Here is a 26,417-nt window from a genome sequence, read left to right on the forward strand (position 1 = left end):
TCTGACGTGTCTGCTAACTTCTGTTAACATCCTAACATGTCCACTTGCCTGGACTTCTCAGACTCCACCCTTCACAGTACCTAGTGTCCTGAAGTCATCCAAATGCATGAGTTAAAAGTGATATGTACCTTCCAGAAGGTGTAACCCATGCATCTAATAGGGAGCTATCTCTTTAAGAGACCTCTGTTGGGGAGGTAGGAGTGAGTGGAGTGTTACTCCCTCCACTCCCTGAACAAGCAAGCAGACCGCTTTCCCTCACTCTGCAGCAGGTACCGTTGTTGTTAACCCTCTACCAGGGATTACAAGCAATGCTACTTTTAGCAAGGAAAACCTGGGAGGTAAAATATCTTCTTCTGTGTTAATTGTCCACTTTAAATGCTGTTTTGATTTTAGCCAGACTGTCTTAGTTCACTTTCTCAGGCAGTGTGATGCTCCAGCTTCTCTGTAAATGTAGCAATGGGAAAAGAGTCATTTCTATTTTGTTAGTCTCCATTTTTGTATTTTCTTGTAACAGGGTTTTCTTTAAGTCTGTTCACTGGTGAGTTAACTGACTAGCTAATCAGTGAGCTGGCTGCCTAGCAGTGATCCATAGCAGAGGAAGAGCCTGCCTGGACTCCAGCTGAGGATTCCCTACAAGCAAGTTGAGAGATGATTCAGACTCAGCATATGGTGCAGATTTGAAGATCAGAGTCACAAACTGAGACTTTAGTGAACTAAAACTAAGCTTTTGGGATCTCTCGTCTCTTCTTACTGTGTCTGTGGGGACTGAATTGTTCATGTTTACTGTAACTATGGACTTTATCTGTGGGTTATAAAATAGCTGTATTCTGTTTTAAGAATTAGATTGTTTCTTCATAAGATTTTATAACGTTATTTAATTAAATTCATTTCTTTAGTTTCTTTGGAGCTGGAATGTAGGGAGGCTGACACTGGGCAATTCTTGCTGAAATTCCTCACAGACTGAAATCTGGATCTAGTACATTCTATGGGAGTGGGGATTTTTAGACACTGGAGAAGGGCAGTGAAGTCTAGCCCACAGAAGGTAACAAAGGCACTAAATACCCTACAGTACCAGACCCTCTATGCTTTGTGTTAATTTATTCTTTACGGTGATAACAATAAATGTAAAATTTTAGGCCAAATTCGGTTCCTGCTGAAATCAACAGGAGTTTTGCCATTAACGTTGACGGTATAAGGCAGGGCTACTCAATTTTGGAAGCCCTGGGGGCCACAATGATACTCACAACGTATGCCGAAGACCGCAACTTAAGCATGGTTGCATAGACATGCAAATATCTATGCAAATAGCTTCTTTCACACCGACAGGCATGAATACACAACACACAACCTCCATTTAAGTCAGTTCTACTGATATTAATAAAATGCAATATTTACCCGATATCCACCCATATGACAGCACTTTTAATGAGCAGTGACAGTCCAGGAATTTAACTTCTAAAAAGCATATCAACAGGAGACCATTATATGGACTACTTTTCTGTTTTGGCTCCCACCCGCGGGCTGTGTGTTGAGCCCTGTGTAAACCCAAACCACACCGCAGGCTGCAAACAAACGGGACATGGGCTGCATGTGACCCACAGGCATAGGCTGCGTATTGAGTAGCCCCGGTGTCAGGTTTTTGCTATGATGGGACACACAATCTTACCAAAAACCCTCCTATGAACATTCTGATGTGGTGTGTGCTTGTGTGTGCACGCTTATGTATAGGAATGTCTTTCAAATTCCAATACATGTTCTTGCTATAAGCAGCACACAAGCATGCATTACACTGGGGCTATGTCTACACCGCAGGCTTCTTGCGCAAGAACTGTTTTGCTCAAGAGTTCTTGCACAAGAGCACATCCACGCTGCTCAAAGCACATCGCAAAAGTGAAGTGCTTTTGCATAAGAGCGCATCCACACTGGAGGGATGCTCTTGCACAAAGACCTCCCCCCTGGAACCACTTAGGACAGGGCAAAAGGGCACCAGGACCTTCCAGGGGTGGGGACTGGAGCCTCTCTGAGACATACTTAAAGGGTTCTCCCTGGACAGCTGTTTCTCTGCTGCTGCATGCTTTGGGAGCTCTGGCAGGGACTCAAAGCTGTAGCAGTGCTTGTTGTGGTTGCCCTCAGCCTCTTTGGACACCACAGCTTGTGCCCTAGTGCCTTTGGGGACTTTTGCCTTCTCCTTGCTGTACTATGGAGCCAGGGATGGCCCTGTGCCTGCTCTGGCTCCACACGGCCATTTTGGAGTGCGTGCAGCTGTTGCTCTATGCTGCCTCGCTACTCCTGCATGAGCTCGACGCTGAGCTGTCTGGACTCTCTCTACCTGGATGCGGCAGCTTTGCTGTGGCATCCCTACCCCACCGTGGGGAGGCAATACTGGAGACTTGATGCCAGTTCTGAATGGTGGGACTGGCTGATCCTGGAGCAATGGGACAACCAGCAACGGCTCCAGAACTTTTGGATGCGGAAGCAGACGTTCCTAGACCTGTGTGCCTGGCTTGCCCCTGTGCTTCACAGATGCAACACCCATCCCGTGTACAAGAGGGTCGCCATCACCCTGTGGAAGCTGGCTGCCGCGGACAGCTACTGCTTGGTGGCACACCAGTTCAGGGTGGGCAGGTCCACAGTGGGTGCCAGCTTGATGCAGGTAAGGCCCTGGGAGAGGGCGGGGGGGGGGGGGGGAGAGAAGAGAGAAGGGCTGCAGTCCCAGCCCAGGAAAAGGGAAGACTCTAGGCTGGGAGGGTATGGTGTGGGGGAAGCCCTGTCACCCAGAGGATGGTGCCATCCCTCCCTCACATAGCCATGCTGGTGGTGGTGGGGTGCCGGGGCAAGGAGGCCCTTGTGTGTTTGAGAGGAGAGGGCATCGGAGGAGGCAGGCACCCCCAAGGGCTCATGCACCCTCCATGCTCATTCTATGTGTTCCCTGTGTTTCTGTGTGTCCTTCTGCAGGTTGTCAGAGCCATCAACGACATACTGCTCAAGAGGGTCATCTGCCTGCGGGACGTGGATGCAACCGTGGCTGGCTTCCCTGCCCTGGGGGTTCACCAACTGTGGGGGAGCTATGGATGGGACCCACATCCCCATACAGGTACCGGAGCATCGAGCGGCCCACTTTATCAACCACAAAGTGTACTTCTCGATGGTGCTCCAGGCCCTTGTGGACCACTGAGGCCGCTTCATAGACACATGTGGGGTGGTCGTGCAGGACACCTGCATCCTCCGAAACTCCAGCCTGTTTCACAGGATGGAGGTGGGCACTTTCTTCCCCCAGTGGGAATTGATGGTTGGGGACATCCGCATGACACCGTGCATTGTGGGGGACGTAGCTTACACCCTGATGCCATGGCTGATGTGGCCATATACCAGACACATGGACCTCAGCTGAGAAAGATTCAACCTGCACCTGAGCTGGGCCCGCAACCAGGTGGAGCGGCCTTCGGATGGCTGAAGGCGAGATTTCATTGTTTGCTCACCAGTCTCAACATGGGTGAGCAGAACATTAAGGTGGTCGCAGCATGTTGTGTGTTGCACAACATTGTGGAGCAGAAGGGGGAGGCCTTCCTCCCAGGGTGGATGGCAGGCAAGGGCCAGGCGTTCGAGCAGCCCCAGACAGCCGCCAGCTGGCAGGCGCACCACGACAGGGTGCGCATCCGAGAGGCCCTCAGGGAGATGTTCTCCCAGGCTCCACACTAGGTCACTTCTGTCTCGCATCCACATCCCCAAGCCTTCCCTCCCAATAAACACAACTTTGTTTAACCAACAATAAACTATTTATTTACATAAGGATGAAGGGTGGGCAGTGGGAGGGGGCTCTGAACTGGGAGAGGGAGTTACTGCTGGAAGGGGCGGCTCCTCCAGCATGTCCACGGGTGCAGAGGCCTCGGTGCCCTTCAGCCCGGGTTGGGGCAGGCAGAATGGGAAGGTGGGCAGGATGGGGTGCAGTGGGGGGGCAGGGCATGAGTGTGGCAGGAGAGGGCATGGGCACAGGGAGGGCAGCAGGGTGAGGCAAGGCCATGCCATAGTGGATGACATGGCCGATGTGTGACATGAGGGTGGAGATGGTGTCGCACATGCGGTCGCACCGCTGGAGGATCTGGCCCCACACCTGCTGCTGCCATTGTCTGCTTCCCCTGGGCCACTTCCAACTTCCCCCTCAGTCTCTACCTGGCTTTCGGTCCACTGCGGGTTCCAGGGTCCTGGTAATCTGTGTTCTGGGGTAGGGTAAAGAAAGTTTCCTCTTCAGGGCCAGGGCCTGACAGCACGGGCCACTCCTTGACCTCTGCCAGATCCTCAGGGCCCTCCTGGCATGGGAACTCAGGGCAGGCCTTTGCTTCCTCCAGCGGCTGGGTACCTACTGAGCTCCTGGGCTGGACTTTTATGCCTCCTGCCCCACTCCTGGGCCTCTGTGGAATTAGAGAGGCAGGCTCCGTCTCAGCCCACCCGGGCTCAAAGAGAAGTTCTTCCTCCTCAGGATCAGTGAGCAGCCATCCCTGCTCACTACATACCCCTCCCCCCTTAAGTCCAGCTCCTGGTCCACGGGGCTGGGCACTTGATCTCCCCCCCCCCCCCCCCCCGGGACAGGCAATCAGCATTGGAATTCACCTTCCCCGGCTTGGTCTTGTACGGTAAAAGTGTACTGCTGCAGGGTGAGATACAGTCGCATTATCCAGGCATTGGCATTTCTCATGTTGTGCAGCCACTTGAGGGGTGCGTGGACTGTAATTAGTATAAACGAGTCCCCTAGGAGGTAATAGCATAAGGCTTCAACCACCCACTTAATGGCCATAACCACCGGAATAGTTTCACTCCCTAGGAAAGAAAGAGTTTGACTAATATAAAGGACAAGGTGTTCCTCCCCATCCACGTCTTGTGAGTACTGCCCCCAGCCTGACTTCCAAAGTGTCTATTTGTACAATGAAGGGTCAGTCGAAGTCAGTGCTGAAAAGGACCGGTTCTCTACACAATGCGTCCTTCAGGGTCTGGAAGGCTTCCTCACATTCCAAAGACCACAGTACTCGTTGCAGTCTATTTTTGGTCAACGATGCCAGAAGGTTTGAACCACAAAGTGGTGGTAGTAACTAGCCAGCCCAAGGAACTGCCGTACCTTATGCTTCGTGGTAGGAGCAGGGTACTTTTAGACAGCCTCTACTTTTCTCATGAGGGGGGGGCACCAATCCCCACCCCAACCGGTACCCCAGTTAGGTAATCTCCTGCCATCCAATATGGCATTTTTTAGAGTTGGCCATGAGGCTGGCATCCTGGAGTGTTTGAAGGACAGCCGCCACTTGTAATAAATGTTCATTCCAGTCTTGGCTGTAGTGTAGACTACCACATTGTCTACGTAGGCTGCATGGGGGCTTAATAATCGGTCCATCATCCACTGGAAGGTGGCTAGGGCCCCATGAAGGCCAAAAGGCATCCAGACAAAGTGAAACAGGCCAGAGGGCGTGGAGACCACCATTTTCTCCCGGGACTCTTGATCTAAAGGGATCTACCAATATCCTTTGGACAGGTCCAGGGTGATAAGATATTGAGCCATTCCAAGACAGTCTAGCATCTCTTCAGTTCTAGGCATCAGGTACGCATCAAATTTCAATATCACATTGATCTTGCAGAAGTTGATGCAGAATCGACTACCCTCAGGTTTTGGGACAAGAACCAAAGGGCTCCTCCACTCGCCAATCTCTCAATCACCCCTAGGTCTACAATCGTCTGGACTTCACCTTCCACAGTCTCCCTCATCCGTGTTGGTAGGGGGCGGGTCCCTTTTCACACTATTTGGCCGGGAGGAACGGGTTATGACTATCCTCCAGCCAGGGCAGGTGGTAAAGGTGTTCTTTAAAGCTTCTATCAATTTTTGAACCTGCTTCCACTGACTTTCAGTGTGTCACCCAGCTGTGGTCCTTCCTTCTTGGCTAACTCCGGTACCTGCGGTCCCAGTGCCAGCTCCAAGGGATGGGGTTACTAAGTAACCCTTCCAGTGCTTGCCATGGTTTCAGAAGGTTGACATGATTAACTTGCCTCTTCTTTCAATCAGCCTGGTGGACCTTGTACATGATTGAGCTTATCTAATGGGTGACTAAACCTCATTCTATGAGGAATAACGTCTATTCTGAAGTCGCTATTTCAAAATAAGGCACGTGTAGATGCTCCACTGTTATTTCGAAATGGCCCCTCACCAGGGCCATTCTAAGTTACTCCTCCCCGGTGCCTCCTGGGGCTCTAAATCGAGGTAGCTCGTCTACATTAGGGAAGCCTGCCTTGAACTAATTTTGAGGTTTGCCTGTAGTGTAGACCTGTTATTTCAAAATAAGCTATTTTTTATAATTATTCCAGAATAGCTTATTTTGAAACAAGTGTGCAGTGTTGACATACTCAGTGAAACTGAGTGTGACTGCTTAATAAAGTGGCATCAAGAAGCTTTTGGATCCTTTCCTTTTCAGCAGCTAAAGGGTATGGGTCTTCAAATGTACCAAACACCTACTAGACAAGAGCTGATATGATACAGACTCACTCAAAGACTCAGGCCAAAAGGGTCACCTAGTTTGACCTCCTGCATACTACAAGCCTCAGACCCTCATCTACCCACTTCTGTAATAGGCCCCTAACCTCTGGCTGAGTTACTGACGTCCTCATATAATGATTTTAAAACTTCAGGTTACAGAGAATCCACCATTTATACACTAGTTTAAAGCTGCAAGTGTCTCATGCTCCATACAGAAGAAGAATGGCAGAGATCCTGGAGGATTTTTGCCAATCTGACCTGGGGAGAAAATTCTTCCTGACTCAAAATATGGGAATTGCTTAGACTTGCAGTGGACAACCAGGGCCAATGAGTGGGCTGCATGACTGTCCCTCCTTCATATCAGTGGGCTACAAGATTGCCATAACCAATGCAGCGTCCTGGGATAGGGTACCTTTGCTAACTGCCTTTGTATACTAAAACTTGTGGGGGGAGCCAATTGAACCACAGCCATACTTTGATGGGATGTAGAGGGCGGGCATGGCTCCCCTCACAGTCAATGTTGTGTGCAATGAGCACACACCTCACTTGACACACCCTTGCTTTACAGGTGAGTCGGTTTAGTAATACTGGAAGAGAAAAATCAATATGGATTGAAACTAGCTGAATCTGGAAACCCTGCAATGGTAAACAAAATGTCTTGCGGACCATACACAGAACCCCAATGGGCCGTATGTAGCCCATCACCGAGTTAGACCCTGAACATGTGAAAAAGACCCACTAGACAAACATCTGGAAAGTATGGAATAGGATCCAGGAACAGCACTTTGGTGAAAATCACAGCAGCTGTGAATGATGGAGCTAAACTTCTCATAAAAGCTCTCTCAGGCCCTCACTCAGGGCTCACACTAATTAATGCATGTTTCATATTTCCACATATCAGGAGTCATCTGCTAGGTGTCTAGTAAATGTTTAAGTCATGGTAAACATCCAGGATGACAGCACAGCAGAGACAGCACCTCTGACACAAACATCTTCCAGAGATCCCTCCACAGACAGTGGAAATATTTAAAGAACAGAAGAGAACCCTTTCACTTTTTGAATGCGGAAGGCTCAGCATCTGTTGGAAGCAGCATTACATGACATACCATATATTAAAAGTGTAGCACTCCTTGCATGAGATTCTAAAGCAATGCTTCAGGTACTCTACTTGTGGAGGCAGACAAGTGAAGTTAGTGACAATTACGTCATACCATGGAGACCCATTCTACATGTGGACCACGAGACATTTTGATTATGGTTGCCTATGTGCAGGGCCGGACAAAGGCATGGGTGAACCGATGGGGGGCACCTGATGGCAGCTGTAAGGGGCACGCGGTGTTCCTTACAGCTGCCATCAGGAGCCACGCACCTGGCTCCAGCAGCGCCGGCCCCGTGGCACCGGACAGCAGTGCCCTTGCCCTCACGGCTGTGGGGCCCTGCATGGCCTGGTGCCTGCGCCAGCAGTGCTGGCCAGGCCGGGCCAGGCAGCACATGTACCATGTGCCCCAGGGGCAGGCCTGCACATGTGCCCTGGGGTGGTGCCGCACGCTCGGGCCCAAGGCACCAAAAGGGCTTGGGCTGGCCCTGACTATGTACAAGGTTGCCAGATTCCAATGTTTTCCATTCACATAGGGGTTTTTTTGCTACCAGTATTACTGAAACACACATCAAGCAAGGTCATGAGGTGCATGCAAATTGCACACAACAATGACTGTAAGAGCCATGTGCTCCCTCTGCAGACAATTAGAGCGCTGCTATGGTTCAATCGGCACACCCTGCAAATTCTAGGTACACAAACATAATTAACAAAACTACCCTATCCTCGGAGACTGTCTTGGTTATGATAATCTTGTGGCCTACTGAGATGGAGGGCCACTCGTGCGGTGTATTCACTAGCCTGGGTTGCCCATCACTGTTCAAATCTATAGTACAGGCAGTCCCCGACTTACGCGGATCCGACTTACGTCGGATCCGCACTTACGAACGGAGCTTTCTCGCCCCGGAAGTCGGGGCGAGAAAGCCCCGTTCGTAAGCTGCTCCGGTGCCCCTGGTCTGCTGGAGACCGTCTCCAGCAGACCAGAGGCACCGGGCGGGTTCCCGCGCTTCTGAGGCTTTGCCAGAGCAAAGCCTCAGAAGCGCGGGAACCCCCGCTGCTGCCGCATGAGACCCGGTGCCTGTGGTCTGCTGGGGACGGTCCCCAGCAGACCACAGGCACCCGGACTGAAGCCGCAGCCGCGGGGGGGTCCCGCGCCTGAGGCTTTGCCAGAGCAAAGCCTCAGAGGCGCGGGGAACCGCCGCTGCTGCCGCTTCAGTCAAAGCGGCAGCAGCGGCGGTTCCCCGCGCCTCTGAGGCTTTGCTCTGGCAAAGCCTCAGAGGCGCGGGACCCCCCCGCGGCTGCGGCTTCAGTCCGGGTGCCTGTGGTCTGCTGGGGACCGTCCCCAGCAGACCACAGGCATCCAGACTGGAGCGGCAGCAGCCGCGGTTCCCCGCGCCTCTGAGGCTTTGCCCTGGCAAAGCCTCAGAGGCGCGGGACCCCCCGCGGCTGCGGCTTCAGTCCGGGTGCCTGTGGTCTGCTGGGGACGGTCCCCAGCAGACCACAGGCACCCTGACTGAAGCCGCAGCCGCGGGGGGTCCCGCGCCTCAGAGGCTTTGCCAGAGCAAAGCCTCAGAGGCGCGGCACCCCGCTGCCGCTGCGGCTCTGCTCCCCGTGTCCCTGGTCTGCTGGGGGGGGGGGGCGCAGCTAGTGTGCTTCCCCCCCCCAGCAGACCAGGCTTTTGTTTTGGACTCTGGGGCAGAGTAGCTGGGGATCGGCAGCGCCCCAGCTGCTCTGCCCCAGGTCCTGATTCAGCCGCTGCTGGTCAATTTCAGCAGCGGCTGAATCAGGACGTCTGGGGCAGAGCAGATGGGGTGCTGCTGGGTTGGTCCAGTAGCACCCCAGCTGCTCTGCCCCAGGCGTCCCCAAGTCAGCTTCTGCTGAAACTGACCAGCGCTGACTACAGGAAGCCCCAGGCAGAGTTGCTCTGCCCCGGGCTTCCTGGAATCAGCTGCTGATCAGTTTCAGCAGCAGCTGACTTGGGGACGCCTGGGGTTCTTAAGTTGATTCTGTATGTAAGTCAGAACTGGCGGTCAGTTTCAGCAGTGTCTGAATCTGGACGCCAGTTCCGACTTACATACAGATTCAACTTAAGAACAAACCTACAGTCCCTATCTTGTACGTAACCCGGGGACTGCCTGTATTTACAGATAAACCCACACATGACTTGTACTATTTCTGGGAGCCTGGAACGATTTACCTGGGATTCATTAATTATTTCAAGGGCTCTTGGTTTTATTTGTTTAATAAACTCTGCCAATTGGAAAAGATGAGGATGTTGGATTTCATTGTATTACACATATTGGGACAGAAAAAAAAAGTGGGGCCAACAAGGGGGGGAAAAAAGACAAAAAAATCATTGCTGTCAGAGAAAGCAGCTAACAATAGAGAACAGGAACATAATAGTTCAGAGGAAGAAAAGAAAGCTGATTATTACATTGATGTGTATTTTCCTAAGTTAACTCAAACAGTGGCATTTTAAACCTAACAAAATCTTTTTTTGGGTTCTTAGAAAAAAGCATATCCCTAGAGTTGTAATTTGTATGAAAGAAGGAAGACAGAACTTAATCTTTTAAACCAAGAGATAGGATGCTGCTAGTTCAGTGAAAATGTAGTATCATCATTCCTTCTCAATACACTGCCATATCATGAAGTGATCATCAAGCCCAATTAAGAAAATGTAGAAGACAGCAATACTATTGTATCCATGGAATACCTTATTTACCTGTGCTTGTACAACTAAATCATCTATGTGTAACAAAGATTTTCTTTGCTTGTTTTTAAAAATAGATTGTTAGGATTACAGGGGAAGGAAAACTGATTCATTTCTATGGAGCTGTAACATACTTAAATTGTATTTATAACACAATTACTTAAGGTTAATTTTTAAACTTTAGAAAATTCTTATGATATTGAGCCTATAGCATAGCTTAATCGCACAACTACAGCATTACCTTGCAGATGTTTTTTTAAATGTTATTTCCACACACTACTCTAGAGCACACTAGAAAGTGAACATTATATACCGTTATCAACTATATGGAGCAAAGAGGAGGAAATAATTGACCCTATCAATGCTGAGCCTCACACTGGCTGGAATCCTTATTGATTTCCTTTCAAAGCAAAATTCCCACTGAACTCAATAAGAATTCTGTTTAAATACGTGACCTATTAGAGAGTTTGTCAAACACCCAGCTGCAGATAAAGCAGGGATGTGAACCGAGTGTTTAACCAGTTACCCAATTAAAGGGGGGCCCGGGAGCGCACTCCCCTCTCTCCGGCAGCTGCTCGCTGAAGGAGTTGGCGGGCCCCGCGCTCGAGGACTCGTCCACCAGGAACCCGGCTCCCGCAGCCGCCGCACCTGGCGCTTGAAGGCGGCCCAGCCGCTCAACCTTGGCGGCCGTGGTGTGCGCCGGCGGCTGCAGCGCTCTCAGCAAGGCGGCGCCACCTCCCTCCCCCAGCAGCAGCAGCAGCAGCGCGCCAGCAGGGGCCGCATGGTCCAGGCAAAGCGGAGCCGCGCGCTCCCCCGCCTCGGGCAGCCAGCGGGGCCGGGGATCAGCTCCCTGCGCGCTGCCCCCCCGCGGCTGCAAAGAGACCGGCCCTGCCAGCGCTTCGCTCGCTGCCTACTGAGGGGTGGAAGGGAAGGGGGCAGGCGCGATCCGCGGCTCTTCTCCCGGCTCTCCCCTCCCCAGGGCTCCAGTTCCTGCTGAGGGATCCCCTGGCACCAGAGCCCCCCGCAGCTCAGCCTGTCCGCATTCCCAAAGCAAACACAGCGGCACCGAGAGCCCTGATTGATCCCAGCTGTCTGGCGTGGAGCAGCGCTGGGGGGACGAATCCAGGCACCGGGAGTGCCAGGCTAATTGGAAACACGGTGCGGAGACAACACCCGGCGCTGGGGTGGAGGCGAGAGAGATCAAGTTACAAGCGCCCCCCTCTCGTTACAGGCATGAGCTTGACTGTTGGCACCCCCTCCAGAAAGTGTTTTGTTGTGGAAGATGGGGAGTTTGACACGGGACTTGAATCTAGGCCTCCTGAATCCAGTTCCAGGCTTGGCTGCAGCTATTCTGTCATTTAAACCGGTATGTGACTCAGTTTCCCCAAGGAAAGAAACCATCATTAGTGATTATGGCCATGCTCAGATGCAAGGGCTGATGGGACTATACAAATATCTAGACAGAGGTACCGTCAGAACATCGTCCTAATTTGCTAGAGTGAAAAGATTGCCCTGGGATAAGTAGGAAGCCCAGGAGTAAGTAGGTTGCAGGAGTTCGGCAGCTTTTCTATTTTGTGGAGCCGATTGTTAGTGAGAGACTCCCTGATGAACCTGCTCTCGCTGCCATAACTCTGTATACCTCTACTGTACAGATTGCACTCTTGGGACCACCCATGACACAGATTAGTTTTAAAACCACTGATTTAAAGTATTGTCCTTTGCTAGTCCAAAAAGCTAAACTTCCATAGATTGGAACTTTGCATTAATTGACACATACCTTCATTTAATCTCCTTCTGCACTTTCACTTTCCATTAGGTGCAATGACATAGGAACATGTGTCTGGTGCATTTAACACAACTCCATGAGGTAAATTTAGTTATGGGATGCAGTATTTTGGTGGCAATGTTGCCCAGGCATCTGGGGCTCTGCTGATGGGAAATCAATGCCACTAGTGCTCTCTTGAGAAGTGATAAGGTTATCACTTGATTAGGAAAAAAACTATTTAGAATTCAAGTAGCACATATATGCAAGTATCTGTTACTTTTACATTCAGACAGTGCTTTACTACCTCAAGTGTTTCACATTGTTTGTACATAACCCCTTTATCCCTGAAATACAACCATCCCTGGAAAAGCTACCAGACACCATGCTATACATGTTAGAGGCAAATACTTTTGGTAAATAATAGTGGTTGGTGACTTTGAGCAGGCGGAGGTCTGCACCTCTTCAAAACCCACAGCCACAATGGACGTTAACGCTACGTCTACACTCTCGGCAAAGATTTGCATGAGTCAGACTCATTTGCATATTTTCTGCCAATCCCTTTTTATGCTGGGGTTTTTGTGCAAAAACAAGTAGTGTGGACGTTTTCTTTTTCCATAAAAAACCCTTTTTCCACAAGATCCTTGTGCCCCAAAAAAGGAGGTATACTGATCTTGCGGAGAAGGGGTTCTTGCGCAAAAAGAAAATGTCTACACTGCTTGTTTTTGCACAAAATGGATTGGCAGAAAATACTACTGAGATCACAATTTATGCTAATTAATCCCTCATTAGCATATTTTCTGAGGGCGAGGGAGGGAGGGGAGGAGAACTGGCAGTGTAGACGTAGCCTAAGGGTTTGCCTACCCAGGGTAGTTAATCTGCAGCTTTTTGAATTAATCCACTTTGAAAAGGCTTATGTAACAACATAATTGTAGTGCAATGGATTCTGCATTGATTGCAATCTCTGGCATTCTCTTTCAAAGTGAACTAACTGCTGCAAAGGGAGTTAGTCTGTACTATTGTTTATGTGCATGCAGTGTTGCTGCAAACTACTTTGGCAGTCTCACACCACCACCCTCTTCTCCTCCCTCCTCTAATCTGCTTTGCAAAAGACTGTTACTGACCTGTTTACCTGTGTGCCCTCCCCTGCTCAGGGGTCAAGCTGATTGTGTCTCCTCCTCCCCTGTTTGTAGGCAGGCACATAGCTAGATTTGGTCAATTATCTCCTGTGTTCCAGTTCATCAAGCATCCCTCTTGGAGCCATGCTGAGATCCTGGATCTTATTGCCATCTGGAGAGAAGCATTAATGCTGGAAGCTAATGGGGTGAACCATGGGAATAAAGGCTTTTGTGGACATTGTGAGGCAGATGTCTGGTAGGAGCCCTGACAGGAATGCTGAGCCATGCTGGATAAACAGCAAACAGCGTAGAAAGGGACAACTGGAAAAATCCCTCAGGGGATACATTACTACATGGCCACCCAACCACAGGCAGCTTGTGGCTGCCTTCCCCACCCATAGATGAGCAGCAAGATCTATCAAGGAATGAGCAATAGGTGGCCAGTGAAGACATCTTCCTAGAAGGCCAGGATCTCTGAGACTGAGGCCCCTGATTATGGTCTGGGAGAAGGCAAGTCTGATCCCTACCCTACAACAAATCACCACAATTCCCAGACTGGGTCTGAGGAAGCTGATCCTGTAGACTGGGATGGGCAATAATTTTGGATGGGAGGGGGGCACTCCAAGATTTTGGTAAGTGGTCAAGAGCTGCACTTTTCTATGGAGGGGTTGTGGAGTCTGGGACAGAGGTGGGGTGGGGAAGGGAGCTTTGGGTAGGGTCTGGGTGCAGGAGAGAGTTTGGGGTCTGAAAGGTTATTTGAGTGAAAGATGGGGTTGACTCCAGTCAGGTGATTAGGGTGCAGGGTCAGGAAGGAGATATAGGTACAGGAGAGGATTCTGGCCTAGTGGAGGAGTGTCAGAAGGGGTGCAGGGTCTCGGAGGGAGCTGTAACCTGGAGGAAGGGGACTGGAGAGTGCTGTTTGCTAAATAAAGACTTCCCCCCCCCCATTATCCTGTTTTATTACATAATAGATTGTTTAAAAATAAAAGGCTTTAAAGGGGTTGCAAGGAGTTAACAGTTAATTTTTTTAACAGAAAATATTTACATGTGCTCTAATTCAGAAGGTTTACAAACATGTATAGGCAAAGCCAAGATGCAATAGGGACTGCCACTGCACTTCTACCAGGTATTAAACACTGAACAGCACAAAAAGCACCTCCTCCCCTTCCACAGATTAATAGCTGGATGAACAGCTGCCCAGTTTTAGACAGGGGCACTCAGAATGGGCTTCCCTGATAATCTTGCCCCAATTGTTTGCATTGGACGACACCTGGGTTGCCCAAACAGAACAAGTCTCTGCACCTGTCTTCAACCCATTGCTAAGGATCTCGCTCGCAAATATTGTGCCAAACACAGCATGCGGTTATAACCTTTGGGATGTCTTTTTTCTGCTCCTCCCAATCTATTCCACAAATAGATCATCCAATCTAGTCCATCTCTTTCAAACAGCCAAATGCACACTCCCTGGTCATTTTGCTGCTATGGAAGCAGTAGTAAGACAGCTTTTTGCTTCTGTTTGAGTACTGCTAATGGCTTAATGTAGAGGAACATTCCTTTCTGTTTATGAGTTCTGAATTCTGGTGTTGGGGAACCAAATAGTAGGCATGAATCCCATTGATTGCCCTGGTACAGGAGGGGAATCTTAAGTACGGAAGGCCATCAATTGCCTCCTGAACATTACCAAACTGTAAAACCCAGCACAACAGTACCTTTTCCACGGCATCCTGTGCCTGCATGCCAATGGCCTGATGGTGGGTCAATCTTATGCCAAATCTGCACTGAATGCCATGAAGCTTCTCCAGCAACCAGTCCTCTAATAATAGTTCCTTGGTTTTTTTTGCTTTTCTTCCCTGTCTATGTTCTGCTCCCCCCTCTAGAAGAATCTCTGTTGCTGCCACGTCATCTGTGCAGCAGTGTAGCATACAAAGTCCTAAATCAAAACCATCCAGCTCTCAGAGCTCAAACACAGCCCAAGCAGCCTCGGCACATGCAAGATTGCCAGTATAGCGGTGCTGAACACTGCTGGGTCCACGTTGTCTGACAGCAATTCAAAAATTGCCTTAGTCCACTCAAAGCATGTACAGCATGGAAACAGGATGTTCTATGATTTTGTAAAGAAGCTGTAGTATCTGGGTTTCTGCTATGTGTCCCCATGATGTCCAAACAGGAAAGTCCCAGAATGCACACTGCTCAGCAGCAAACCAAAGGAGAATGGGATGCCCTCTGAGAACACCCCGCTCTCACTTTACAACAGGTGATGCTCAGCAACAGGACATATGGACCCATGTGTGTGCTATTACTGGGGCCTGCCTCATGCTCATTATTGGACGCTCAGCAAAAAGCCATGAATTAACACCTCCCACTCCTCTCAGCTCTAATTCAGCAAAGGAAATTTAAGCACAGTACTTCATTTAAAGTACTTAACTCTCTTAAGTGCTTTGCTGCATAGGGAGGGACATAAGCCACAGGCTTAAAAGTGCTTTCTGAATTGGGGTTTATTGCCAAAATCTTCAAACCAGTCCACAAACTGAATGGCAAAGGAGAGCAAATTTACTTCTGACTCTGAGGTTGGTATTCTGGATGTAGTCCTTTCAGATCAGGACTGAGGTACACCAGAGGGCACGTCTACACTACGGGATAAGGTCAAATTAGCTACATTAATCGCGTAGCTGAAGTCAAAGTACCTTGACTTTTGGTGCTATCTACACTGCAGGAAGTCAAAGGGTCTCTGTAGTGTAGACATGCTCCAGTAGAGCAGTGCACCTGTTCTCTGTGAATGGAGAGGGCTCCACTCCCAATTTCTTTTTAAATAGATACAGTTTGTAACATCTGACAGAATATAAAAGTGACAAAATACCAAATCTGTGAGGGCACGTCTACACAGCAGGGCTAAAGCCGAAATAAGCTACACCACTTCAGCTATGTCAATTGTATAGCTTAAGTCAAAATAGCTTAACGGGGCTTTTGGTGCTGTCTACACAGCAGGAAGTCCAAGAAAGAGCTCTCTTCCTCCCACGTCCCTTACACCTCATGCAATGAGGGTGTCATGGGGCAGACTCACCACCCTGGTGCCTCCAGCTGGTTACTCTGGGAATTAACTTGTTGACTCACTGGACACCTCCCTCTAGCTGGTGTCCCCCCATGTTCACACTCTTCCCTCTAGTCCAGACATGTCATTTATGGACCTCAGCATCTTCTTCAGGACACTGCCCTCTGGCAGTGCCCACTCTAGTGTCTGAGCCCCCCTGCCAGGGGCTGGTGTTGACCCTTCTTGCACTCCAGTGTTCTCCCCTTCCCAGGGCACCCCATTCTCCTCCCAGGGAGGACCCAGTTCCCCTGTACTCACCTTGCCTCAGTCACCCACTGCCAGTCTTCATCTAGCCCCTGTCTGAGGGACAAACTGCAGCCTGCCATGGCCACTCACTGGTAAAGGGGTGTGGCCCTGCTGCGCCTGCCTGCCCCTTGCAGCCCCAGTAGCTTCAGGCCCTGCAGCCTGGGGGCTTGCTTGGCCAGAGCTTTCCCAGATCTGCCTGCTTTTCCCCAACACTGCTCCTCCGCTAGGAAGCCTCCTGCTTCCCAAGCAGCCAGGTCCCTCCCACTCTCTAGCCAGAGCAAGAGTGAGCTTCCTCCACTCCCTCAAGGAGCCCTTCTTTATATTGTCCTCAGCTGGGCCCTCATTAGCCAGAACTGCCTCAGCTGGGGCTTTACTCGCAGCCCTCACTCAGGGCTGGGGTTTTTGCCCGTAAAGGGCCAGTGCAGAGCAAGGACCCTGTCACAGAGAGTTACAGAAGTCAGAGTAAAAAATCCTCCAGCTCGACATTATTTCAACATTATGTTGAAATAACTGCTTGTAGTGTAGAGGCGGACTTTGTTATTTCGGAATAACGTCAGGGATTCTGAAACAACAAAGAATGCTGCTGTGTAGACATAACCCAAGGCGCATTTGGGAAAACATGAAATTCACGTAAAAACATATTGTCTCCCTCCTGTAACAAAAGCAAAGTGGAACCCACTAGTCAGTGTTTGTTACAAATCCTCTTCTGTGCTGATCCACAAAGATTTGAGCTGTTATCGACCCCAGTGAGAGAGCTCTGAGGCTGTGTCTAGACTGGCGCTATCTTGCGCCAAAGCGGCCGCTCTTGCACAAAAACTTGCTGCCTGTCTACACTGGCCGCGTGTTCTTGCGCAAGTAATTAACGTTCTACTGTATGAAATCAGGGCTTCTTGCACAAGAACTATGATGCTCCCTTTTGCGCAACTGTTCTTGTGCAAGAGACCAGTGTAGACAGGCAACATGAATTTCTTGCACAAGAAAGTCCTATGGTTAAAATGGCCATCAGAGCTTTCTTGCACAAGAGAGCGTCTGCACTGGCATGGATGCTCTTGCGCAAAAGCACATGCCAGTGTAGACGCTCTCTTCTGGAAGAGTTTTTGCAGAAGAACTCTTGCGCTAAAGAGTTTTTTGCACAAGATCATGCCAGTGTAGATGTAACCTGACTCTTTAGCTCATGATTTTAGCACTGCAGGTCCCCTGGTCATTTCTCAGCAGCTATGTCTACACTGGCAGAGGTCTCTTTGGTACCTACATGCACAGTGAAAAGCAGACTGCATCCACGCTGTGGTGTGTAGTTACAAGCAGGGCTGCTGCCGAAACTTTCCCCACCACAGTAAAAGATTCTGGTAGCAAGAGAAAAGGTCAAGTAGCAGGGAGATGCCAGAGCCTTTTCCTGTAGCCTCAGTCCTTCCTGTGGCAGTGAAAGATTTTGGCTGGTGGCAAGCAGTGATACTCAACAGCCACAGCTTGGCAGTGTAAGGTGCCATGTAGGGTACAAATCCTAGGGCTGTGTCTAAACTACATCCCTTTTCTCGAAAAAGGGATGTAAATTAGATACTTCAAAATTGCAAATGAAGCTGCGATTTAAATTTCCCATGCTTCATTTGCATAATGGCGGCTGCAGGGCTTTTTTTTTTTTTTTTTTTTTTTTTTAAAGGGGCTTTTCGAAAGAAAAACAGCTGTTTGGACCGGGATTAATAGAAAATAAAACCCTTTTCCGAAAGATCCTTTACTCCTCATTTCTTCATTATTCACAGTGATAGAATTGCAACAATGTAGAGGTGCCCCAGTCCTGGACTTGCACTATTGTATTTGGAGATGTACAAACACAGAACAAAGAGACCATTGTCCTTTGTCTTTGTCCCCACCCTCCCATCACCCTTCCCACATCTTTGCAATTTGACTATTTTCCTCTGTATAAAACCATGTTACACCCACATCTTGAATACTGAGTACAGATGTGGTTGTCTCATCTCAAAAAATATATATTGGCATTGGAAAAAGTTCAGAAAAGGGCAACAAAAATGATTAGGGGTTTGGAATGGGTCCTGCAAGATTAAAAAAAACTTCAACTTCTCAGCTTAGAAAAGAGGAGACTAAGGGAGGAGATGATAGAGGTCAATAAAATCGTGACTGGTGTGGAAAAAGTGAATAAGGAAAAGTTATTTACTTATTTCCATACTATAAAAACTAGGGATCACCAAATGAAATCAATAGTCAGCATATTTAAAACAAACAAAAGGAAATTTTTCTTCACACAGCGCACAGTCAACCTGTGGAACTCCTTGCCAGAGGATATTGTGAGGACTAGGACTTTAACAAGGTTGCAAAAATACCTAAGTAGATTCATGGAGGTTAGGTAGGAATGGTGTCCCTAGCCTCTGTTTCTCTGGAAATGGATGACAGGAGAGGGATTATGTGATGATTACCTGTTGTATTCCCTTGCTCTGGGGCATCTGATATAGGCCACTGTCGGCAGACAGGCTACTGGACTAGATGGACCTTTGGTCTTACCCAGTATGGCCATTCTTATGTTCTTACGTTCTCTCAGGTGCTCAAATTTATTTACAATACACACTTTATATATAATTATAACAATGCCATTTTTGGACTCCTATGTTAAACCCTGACATCAGTATTAATAATTAGAATTCATGCCCCTATTTTAGAAGCTTGTTGCAGTCATACAGGTACTAGATGGACAGAAAAATCTACAAGTAAGTTCAAAACAGAATGAATCCAAGCTATATTTAATGTATCCCGAGCAACTTTGAATTGAACATGTCTACATAATTTGGTAGGATGGCATAACTGTACATTATTACTTTGATCTGTCTTCTGTTAAACTTTGGGTACAGCTAGACTGCGGGAAGTTTTCAGGATACCAGAGGTATCCTGAAAAAAAACTCTGCTGCGTCCAGGAAACACGATTGCTCTTCTGCTTTGTGGAAGAGCAAACGTGCTCTTTTGGAAGCCCGTGGAAGAAGGGGGCTTTTTTCCCCAAAATTTGGCCCAGTCTAGACAGGCCAAATTTCAGAAAAGCCTCTTTGACAAAAGTATTGGAAGATGATATGCAAAATGCAGACTGCATTTTGCGTATCTTTTCCTAATAGATCCTCACAGTCTAGCTGTACCTATACAGTGTTACAATAGGACTGTAAAGCAAGAGTAAGTCAATATATTGTGAAGGAATATAACAGGTTTAAAACATTTATCTTTATGAGTGCGAACAAATGTTTATATGCTTTAAACTATTCATCCCAATTAGACCTGTTTATAAAAATAAAAAGTTTTGTATATTTTTCAAGATTTGTTTTGTTTGTTTGAAAAATTGCTTAACAAGGAAATTTCCCCCCCCCCCTTACATTCTGCTACTGTTGCCTCTGTTTGTGGCTGTATGTGCATGTGCCAGGAGATGAGGGTGTTTTGTCCAATACCATTGATGGCGGAGATGTTCACATAATAGCATTGCCCTGGTGGATTTCAACAGCAGTTATTTACCTTTCCATCTGTAGCCAGGCTGGCGGCCAAATCGAGCAGACATTGTGGCTCAGGGAGCTTCTCCAGTTCCCTGTCCCTACCTTCCCCTCTTCAACAGACTCCACATCATCTCCCTTCAGATCACAGCCCTTCTTGGGCTCTGGGTTTTTCATTATATTAACCAAGTTCCCAAAGCACTCAGACAAGGTCTTCCACCTAGACTTCTGCTGAACACAGCCCCTCTCTCTCTGAGAACTGTCCCTTCCCCTGGGACCCATGGCAGCATCACTCTGCTATCCCTTTCTAGGTCTGACTCCACTGAAGTCCTGCTGGAGCAGCCCCGCCCCCTTAACTGACTATACAGGCAGTCCCCGGGTTACGTACAAGATAGGGACTGTAGGTTTGTTCTTAAGTTGAATCTGTATGTAAGTCGGAACCGGCGTCCAGATTCAGCCGCTGCTGAAACTGATCAGTTTCAACAGCGGCTGAATCTGGACACCAGTTCTGACTTACATACAGATTCAACTTAAGAACCCCAGGCATCCCCAAGTCAGCTGCTGCTGAAACTGATCAGCGGCTGATTCCAGGAAGCCCGGGGCAGGGGCTTCCTGTAGTCAGCCACTGGTCAGTTTCAGCAGCGGCTGAGTTGGGGACGCCTGGGGCAGAGCAGCTGGGGTGCTGCTGGGTTGGTCCAGTAGCGCCGCCGCTCCTCGGCGCTACTGGACCAACCCAGCAGCACCCCAGCTGCTCTGCCCCAGGTGTCCTGATTCAGCCGCTGCTGAAACTGATCAGCAGCGGCTGAATCAGGACTCCTGGGGCAGAGCAGCTGGGGTGCTGCCGGGTTGGTCCAGTAGCGCCAAGGAGCGGTGCTGCGGGACCAACCAGCAGCGCCCCACCTGCTCTACCACAGGCCCGGGGCTTTGCTCCACGTCTCCCTGGTCTGCTGGGGGGGGGGGCCCACTAGCTGCGCCCCCTCCCCCACCAGCAGACCAGGGAGACCCCAGCAAAGCCGCCGCCTGGGTGGCTTTGCTTGTTTGCCCCGGAGCAAAGCCTCCCAGGCAGCGGGACTCCCGCCGCCTGGGCGGCTTTGCTCCTGTCCCCCTGGTTTGCTGGGGGGGGGGTCCAGAAAAGCCGCTGGACCCCCCCAGCAGACCAGGGACACCCGAGCAAAGCCAGGCAACGGCTTTGCTCGGGTGTCCCTGGTGTGCTGAGGGGGGGGGGTCCAGCGGCTTTGCTGGACCCCCCCAGCAGACCAGGGAGACCGGGAGAAGCTTTTCTCGCCCCGGTGGACACGGGTGGCGACCCGCCTCCCGTGAGCTCCGGGGCGAGAAAAGCCCCGTTCGTAAGTGCGGATCCGACATAAGTCGGATCCACGTAAGTCGGGGACTGCCTGTACTCAGAGCACTTGATCCAGCTGTGGCTCTTATCTGAATAAGAGAAGTGACTTAGCACTTGGCTCTCCAGCCCATACTGCAAGCCACCCTTTTATAACACTGCACTTTTTACCTTGCCTCACTCAGGGACCCATTGTACTAGGCGATGTACTACAGGCCATGCTCCCAATAGCTAACTGCGTAAGAGACATGTGCCCTTTAAAGGACCATTTCACCCCTATTCAGCGAATTGCTTGAGCACGTGCTTACCTGTAAGAACGTGCTTAAGTCTCTTTGACTTCACTCGGAAGTAAGTACGAGCCTAGAGTTAAGTACATGCTTAAATATTTTGCTGAATTGGAGCCTGGCAGTAGCAGCATTTTGCTCTCAGTCTCTGGCATATCCTTATCTTTACTCGGATGTAAGTCATGTAATGCATCCTCTATTTCCTTGCACAGATCCAGCTGGGAAGCTCAGGAATCTCTGTTTAACCAAGGAGGTTAAAAATATGTATATCAAATCAGGCACGAGTCACACTGCTAGACCCGTTTCTGCAGTGCCTGCAAGTCCTTTCTTAGTAACTGTTTGTCTGCTGGAAAATGTTCATTGCCTGTGCTGCTCTCGGTAGGACAGCAGCCTGTTGTATTTCCATGGGCAAATCCTATTCCCACACTTAAGAGAATTTAACACAACTTCTCTGGGCTTCCTACCCTAAAAGTTGTAGATGATTAGATTTACAACAATAAGATACTGAAATAAATATGAGGACATAAGCAATGTGTCAAACTGACAGTGTCAGTATTTTCTTCATTAATTTTTGAAGCTTCAGGGGATAGCCAAGTTAGTCTGTACAGGATAAGCTAAAAAGCAACAAATGGTCTGGTAGCACTTTATAGACTAACAAAGCATGTAGATGGTACCACGAGTTTTCGTGGGCACAGCCCACTTCTTCAGATGACCAGTCTATCGTTGTTTTTTAGTTTATTAATTTTTGAATTAGAGACAAACAAAACACTGGGAAGAATTTATCTATAATGTGTGTGTATGCACCCTTCCCATCCCCCCACTTCTTTCTCAAGGAAAGCCCTATTCGGGAGGGATGCTAATGCATATGCTTACATTTAAGCTCTTGTTTAAGTGTTTTCCTGAATCAGGGCCAATTTCAGACACAGCTGAATATATTTATCTTGACTTTTAGAACACAGCACCCCAAAAATGGAACATTTCCTCTCCTACGCAACATTCTGTCCAGCTGAAAAGTGGAGGTTCTAATGGAAACTGCTTTTCAACTTTAATAAAAGTATTAAGCAATACCGCAATGTGCCCTTGGACAAAGTTATGTTTTGATGGTTATTTCATGTAATTTTTTTAAAGTAATGAAAACAGAAAGTTATCAGCTGCAGTCTGTACAAAGTACTGAGCAACAGCCATTTAAAATAAAAAGATTAGCTCAAAATAACAAACATTGGACTATAATGCAAGTTTTATTATTTCTTTCCTCATGTTTATTTTATATTTTCTTTCATTCTTTGGTTTTATTTTTGTCCTCTCTCCATCATTGGGGAAACTGAAGGCAAGAGAGTGAAAGCAGACCGTGTACCTACTTACAGAGTCAGATCAGTGAACAGCATATTTAGAAGGTTAAAACTTTGTTTTGGAGGGGAGGAAAGATTTCCACATAGGAAGGAGTGAGGAAAACAACGAGAAAAGGAAAACTGATGAGGAACAATGAAAAGAGTAGTTTACAGGGCTATAAGAGTAGAGTTAACTTTTCCTAGGTGTGTGATTAGTTTTACAGTATTTAGCAAAAATCCTTGTGTGGCCCTCAAGCTATAGCCCACTGTAATCAGTAGGCATGTTTACACTGAGTGCCATGGCCTTTGGGTCAGGGCATATGTGAAAAAGAATGTTAAGAATTAGCTGAACTCAATGGACTCCCATTATCCTTACACCAGCTGAAAATCTGATGCATTGTGTTTATCACGTAAAAGTGCTTTGAAAACAAGTTGCAGCTGGAAGGCTAGCCAATAAAAAGAAATCACCCAAATCTAGACAATAAAATGTGTTGTAAAAAAACATATCTTGCATGAAGGAAATCTTATGGGGGATTTCAATGCTCACAGCTAATTCTGTAGGATATCCTGCATGTGTCTATGGAGCATATTAATCCATTGGGCATTTAGTACATTATTAGGGTCATCTGCAATCAAGTGTGTTAATCCACATACTCCTTTCCCCCTATGCAAGCTAAATGTATTCAACTCCAACAGAAGAAATATGCATAGGAAGGTCAAAAGCCAGGTTATACTTCATCATGTTTTAGGCACTAATCTTTTAGGCTACGTCTACACTGGCCCCTTTTCCGGAAGGGGCATGTTAATTTCAGCTATCGTAATAGGGAAATCCGCGGGGGATTTAAATATCCCCCGCGGCATTTAAATAAAAATGTCCGCCGCTTTTTTCCGGCTTTTAGAAAAGCCGGAAAAGAGCGTCTACACTGGCCCCGATCCTCCGGAAAAAGCGCCCTTTTCCGGAGGATCTTATTCCTACTTCAAAGTAGGAATAAGATCCTCCGGAAAAGGGCACTTTTTCCGGAGGATCGGGGCCAGTGTAGACGCTCTTTTCCGGCTTTTCTAAAAGCCGGAAAAAAGCGGCGGACATTTTTATTTAAATGCCGCGGGGGATATTTAAATCCCCCGCGGATTTCCCTATTACGATAGCTGAAATTAACATGCCCCTTCCGGAAAAGGGGCCAGTGTAGACGTAGCCTTAGAGCCAGATGGGACTTGTTGACAAAGTGTAATTTCATCAAAATATGCTGTTTCATATAAACGAAAAAATTGTGTGGAGCTGTAACTGTCTGGACGAAGTTTTCATCAGGAAGGGTTTTGCTCTGCAGGGCTCTCTGGTCACTTCTGAGCTGGGAGAATGGAAACCCCGAGTTTTGTGAGCTGAAAACACAATTCCATTTTGTGAACATGCTTGGAAGGTTTTATTTTTGTTCCTCATTGGAATGAAATTAAATGCTGCAACCTCAAAAGTAGCTGCAAAATAGAACTGTCATCCTCCAGCCTGCTCTTTTAGTATTGCTTTCCAATTATATTAACACAATGCCAGGCACAAAAGAGTTTCCATATACCAACTGGACTTTCTCTACTTCTGCAATATACATTTTGAAGTGTAGTTAGACAAAAATACTATATTAGAAGTACTGTATATTATTTAGGTTGCAAAAATCAAGTATTTAATATTTGGGAATTGTCTAGTTATGGCTGTTCATGAAACCATAATTCTGCCCTGTGTGTTCATTGTGTACAGTGTCAAAGTTAGACAGGACTCACAGATTTGTTAGACCGCTTCTGTTTATTTCAGCAAAGCTTTGCTAAAATGCATTCAGAAAATGTGAGTACCATACAAGGTTCAAATCCCTTGATTTTATACAGTCAAAAGTCCAAGTTAACAAGATCAAAGGGTGTGGAAAAATTCACATTATTAGTGTGGTTAAGTATCTTCATTTCAATATCAAGCACACAGCAATCTCCTGGCTATATCTCCCTGATTATCTGGAATTGCTTTCTGTCTAACACCTAATGTTCCTTTTCCTGCTAAACTCAGGCCCAAATTGGCTAGCACCTTGATCTGCATACCTACAATCAACATTAACATACTTTTCTTCTTCCTCTTAAAAGACAAACAGAATTCCTTCAACTTATTCAATTATTACAGTACAATTCATCTTTCTCTTACAGTATAATTTTCTACTTTCACAACAGGCAGTCCCCGACTTACGCGGATCCGACTTATGTCGGATCCGCACTTACAAACAGGGCTTTCTCGCCCCGGAGGTCGAGGTGGCGGATTGCTACCTGCGAGCTCCGGGGCGAGAAAGCCCTGTTCGTAAGCTGCTCCGGTGCCCCTGGTCTGCTGGAGACCGTCTCCAGCAGACCAGGGGCACCGGGCGGGTTCCCGCGCTTCTGAGGCTTTGCCAGAGCAAAGCCTCAGAAGCGCGGGAACCCTCCGCTGCTGCCGCTTCAGTCCCGGTGCCTGTGGTCTGCTGGGGACCGTCCCCAGCAGACCACAGGCACCCGGACTGAAGCGGCAGCAGCGGCGGTTCCCTGCGCTTCTGAGGCTTTGCCAGAGCAAAGCCTCAGAGGCATGGCACCCCGCTGCCGCTGCGGCTCTGCTCCCCGTGTCCCTGGTCTGCTGGAGGGGGGGAGCGCAGCTAGTGTGCCCCCCCCAGCAGACCAGGCTTTTGTTTTGGACCCTGGGGCAGAGCAGCTGGGGCGCTGCCGATTGGTCCTGCAGCGCCGCTCTGGGCACTACTGGACCAACCCGGCAGCACCCTAGCTGCTCTGCCCCAGGTCCTGATTCAGCCGCTGCTGGTCAGTTTCAGCAGCGGCTGAATCAGGACGCCTGGGGCAGAGCAGCTGGGGTGCTGCTGGGTTGGTCCAGTAGCACCGAGGAGCAGCCGCGCTACTGGAGCAACCCAGCAGCACCCCAGCTGCTCTGCCCCAGGCGTCCCCAAGTCAGCTTCTGCTGAAACTGACCAGCGCTGACTACAGGAAGCCCGAGGCAGAGTTGCTCTGCCCCAGGCTTCCTGGAATCAGCTGCTGATCAGTTTCAGCAGCAGCTGACTTGGGGTTCTTAAGTTGAATCTGTATGTAAGTCAGAACTGGCGGTCAGTTTCAGCAGCGGCTGAATCTGGACGCCAGTTCCGACTTACATACAGATTCAACTTAAGAACAAACCTACAGTCCCTATTTTGTACGTAACCCGGGGACTGCCTGTACACTGAGTAAGGCAAGTTGCCTCAGTAAAATAAAAAGATGATTGACTGTAAGTAGAGACTGTATCCAAATGCATATGTACAAAGGGGCTGAATTAAATTAGTCTGAACAGATGACATACATGCGCAATATAATTCAAACAGTTGCCACAGCTGGAAATTCTTTTATGGAACAGCTACTATAATTAAACTTCCCAAACATGTTTGTTGATGGAAATTTACTTGTTTGATGAGTAATTCAGGATCA

At 48.5% G+C, this 26,417-nt stretch overlaps 2 protein-coding genes across 3 annotated transcripts in view; one reads left to right on the forward strand and one right to left on the reverse strand.

Annotated features, from left to right (window-relative positions):
• Positions 1-10,987, reverse strand: part of SVEP1 (sushi, von Willebrand factor type A, EGF and pentraxin domain containing 1) — a 179,428-nt gene extending 168,441 nt beyond the window's left edge. The window contains exon 1 of the mRNA XM_075931436.1: positions 10,844-10,987. The gene's annotated coding sequence lies outside the window, so the exon portion shown is untranslated. The remainder of the gene's footprint in view (positions 1-10,843) is intronic.
• LOC102446578 (uncharacterized) lies at positions 171-3,762 on the forward strand. Of its 2 annotated transcripts, none has more exons than XM_075931437.1 (3): positions 171-269; positions 515-2,653; positions 2,956-3,762. In XM_075931437.1, the coding sequence occupies exons 2-3, from the start codon at positions 2,072-2,074 to the stop codon at positions 3,697-3,699; spliced, it is 1,326 nt and encodes a 441-aa protein (XP_075787552.1). In that variant the 5' UTR covers positions 171-269; positions 515-2,071; the 3' UTR covers positions 3,700-3,762. The 2 variants fall into 2 exon arrangements, with proteins under 2 accessions (XP_075787552.1, XP_006118056.3); XM_006117994.4 differs by having other exon boundaries at positions 177-338.
• Positions 10,988-26,417: the final 15,430 nt, after the last annotated feature.

The sequence above is a fragment of the Pelodiscus sinensis genome, chromosome 6 (assembly GCF_049634645.1).
Source record: "Pelodiscus sinensis isolate JC-2024 chromosome 6, ASM4963464v1, whole genome shotgun sequence".
NCBI classification, from domain to species: domain Eukaryota; kingdom Metazoa; phylum Chordata; order Testudines; family Trionychidae; genus Pelodiscus; species Pelodiscus sinensis.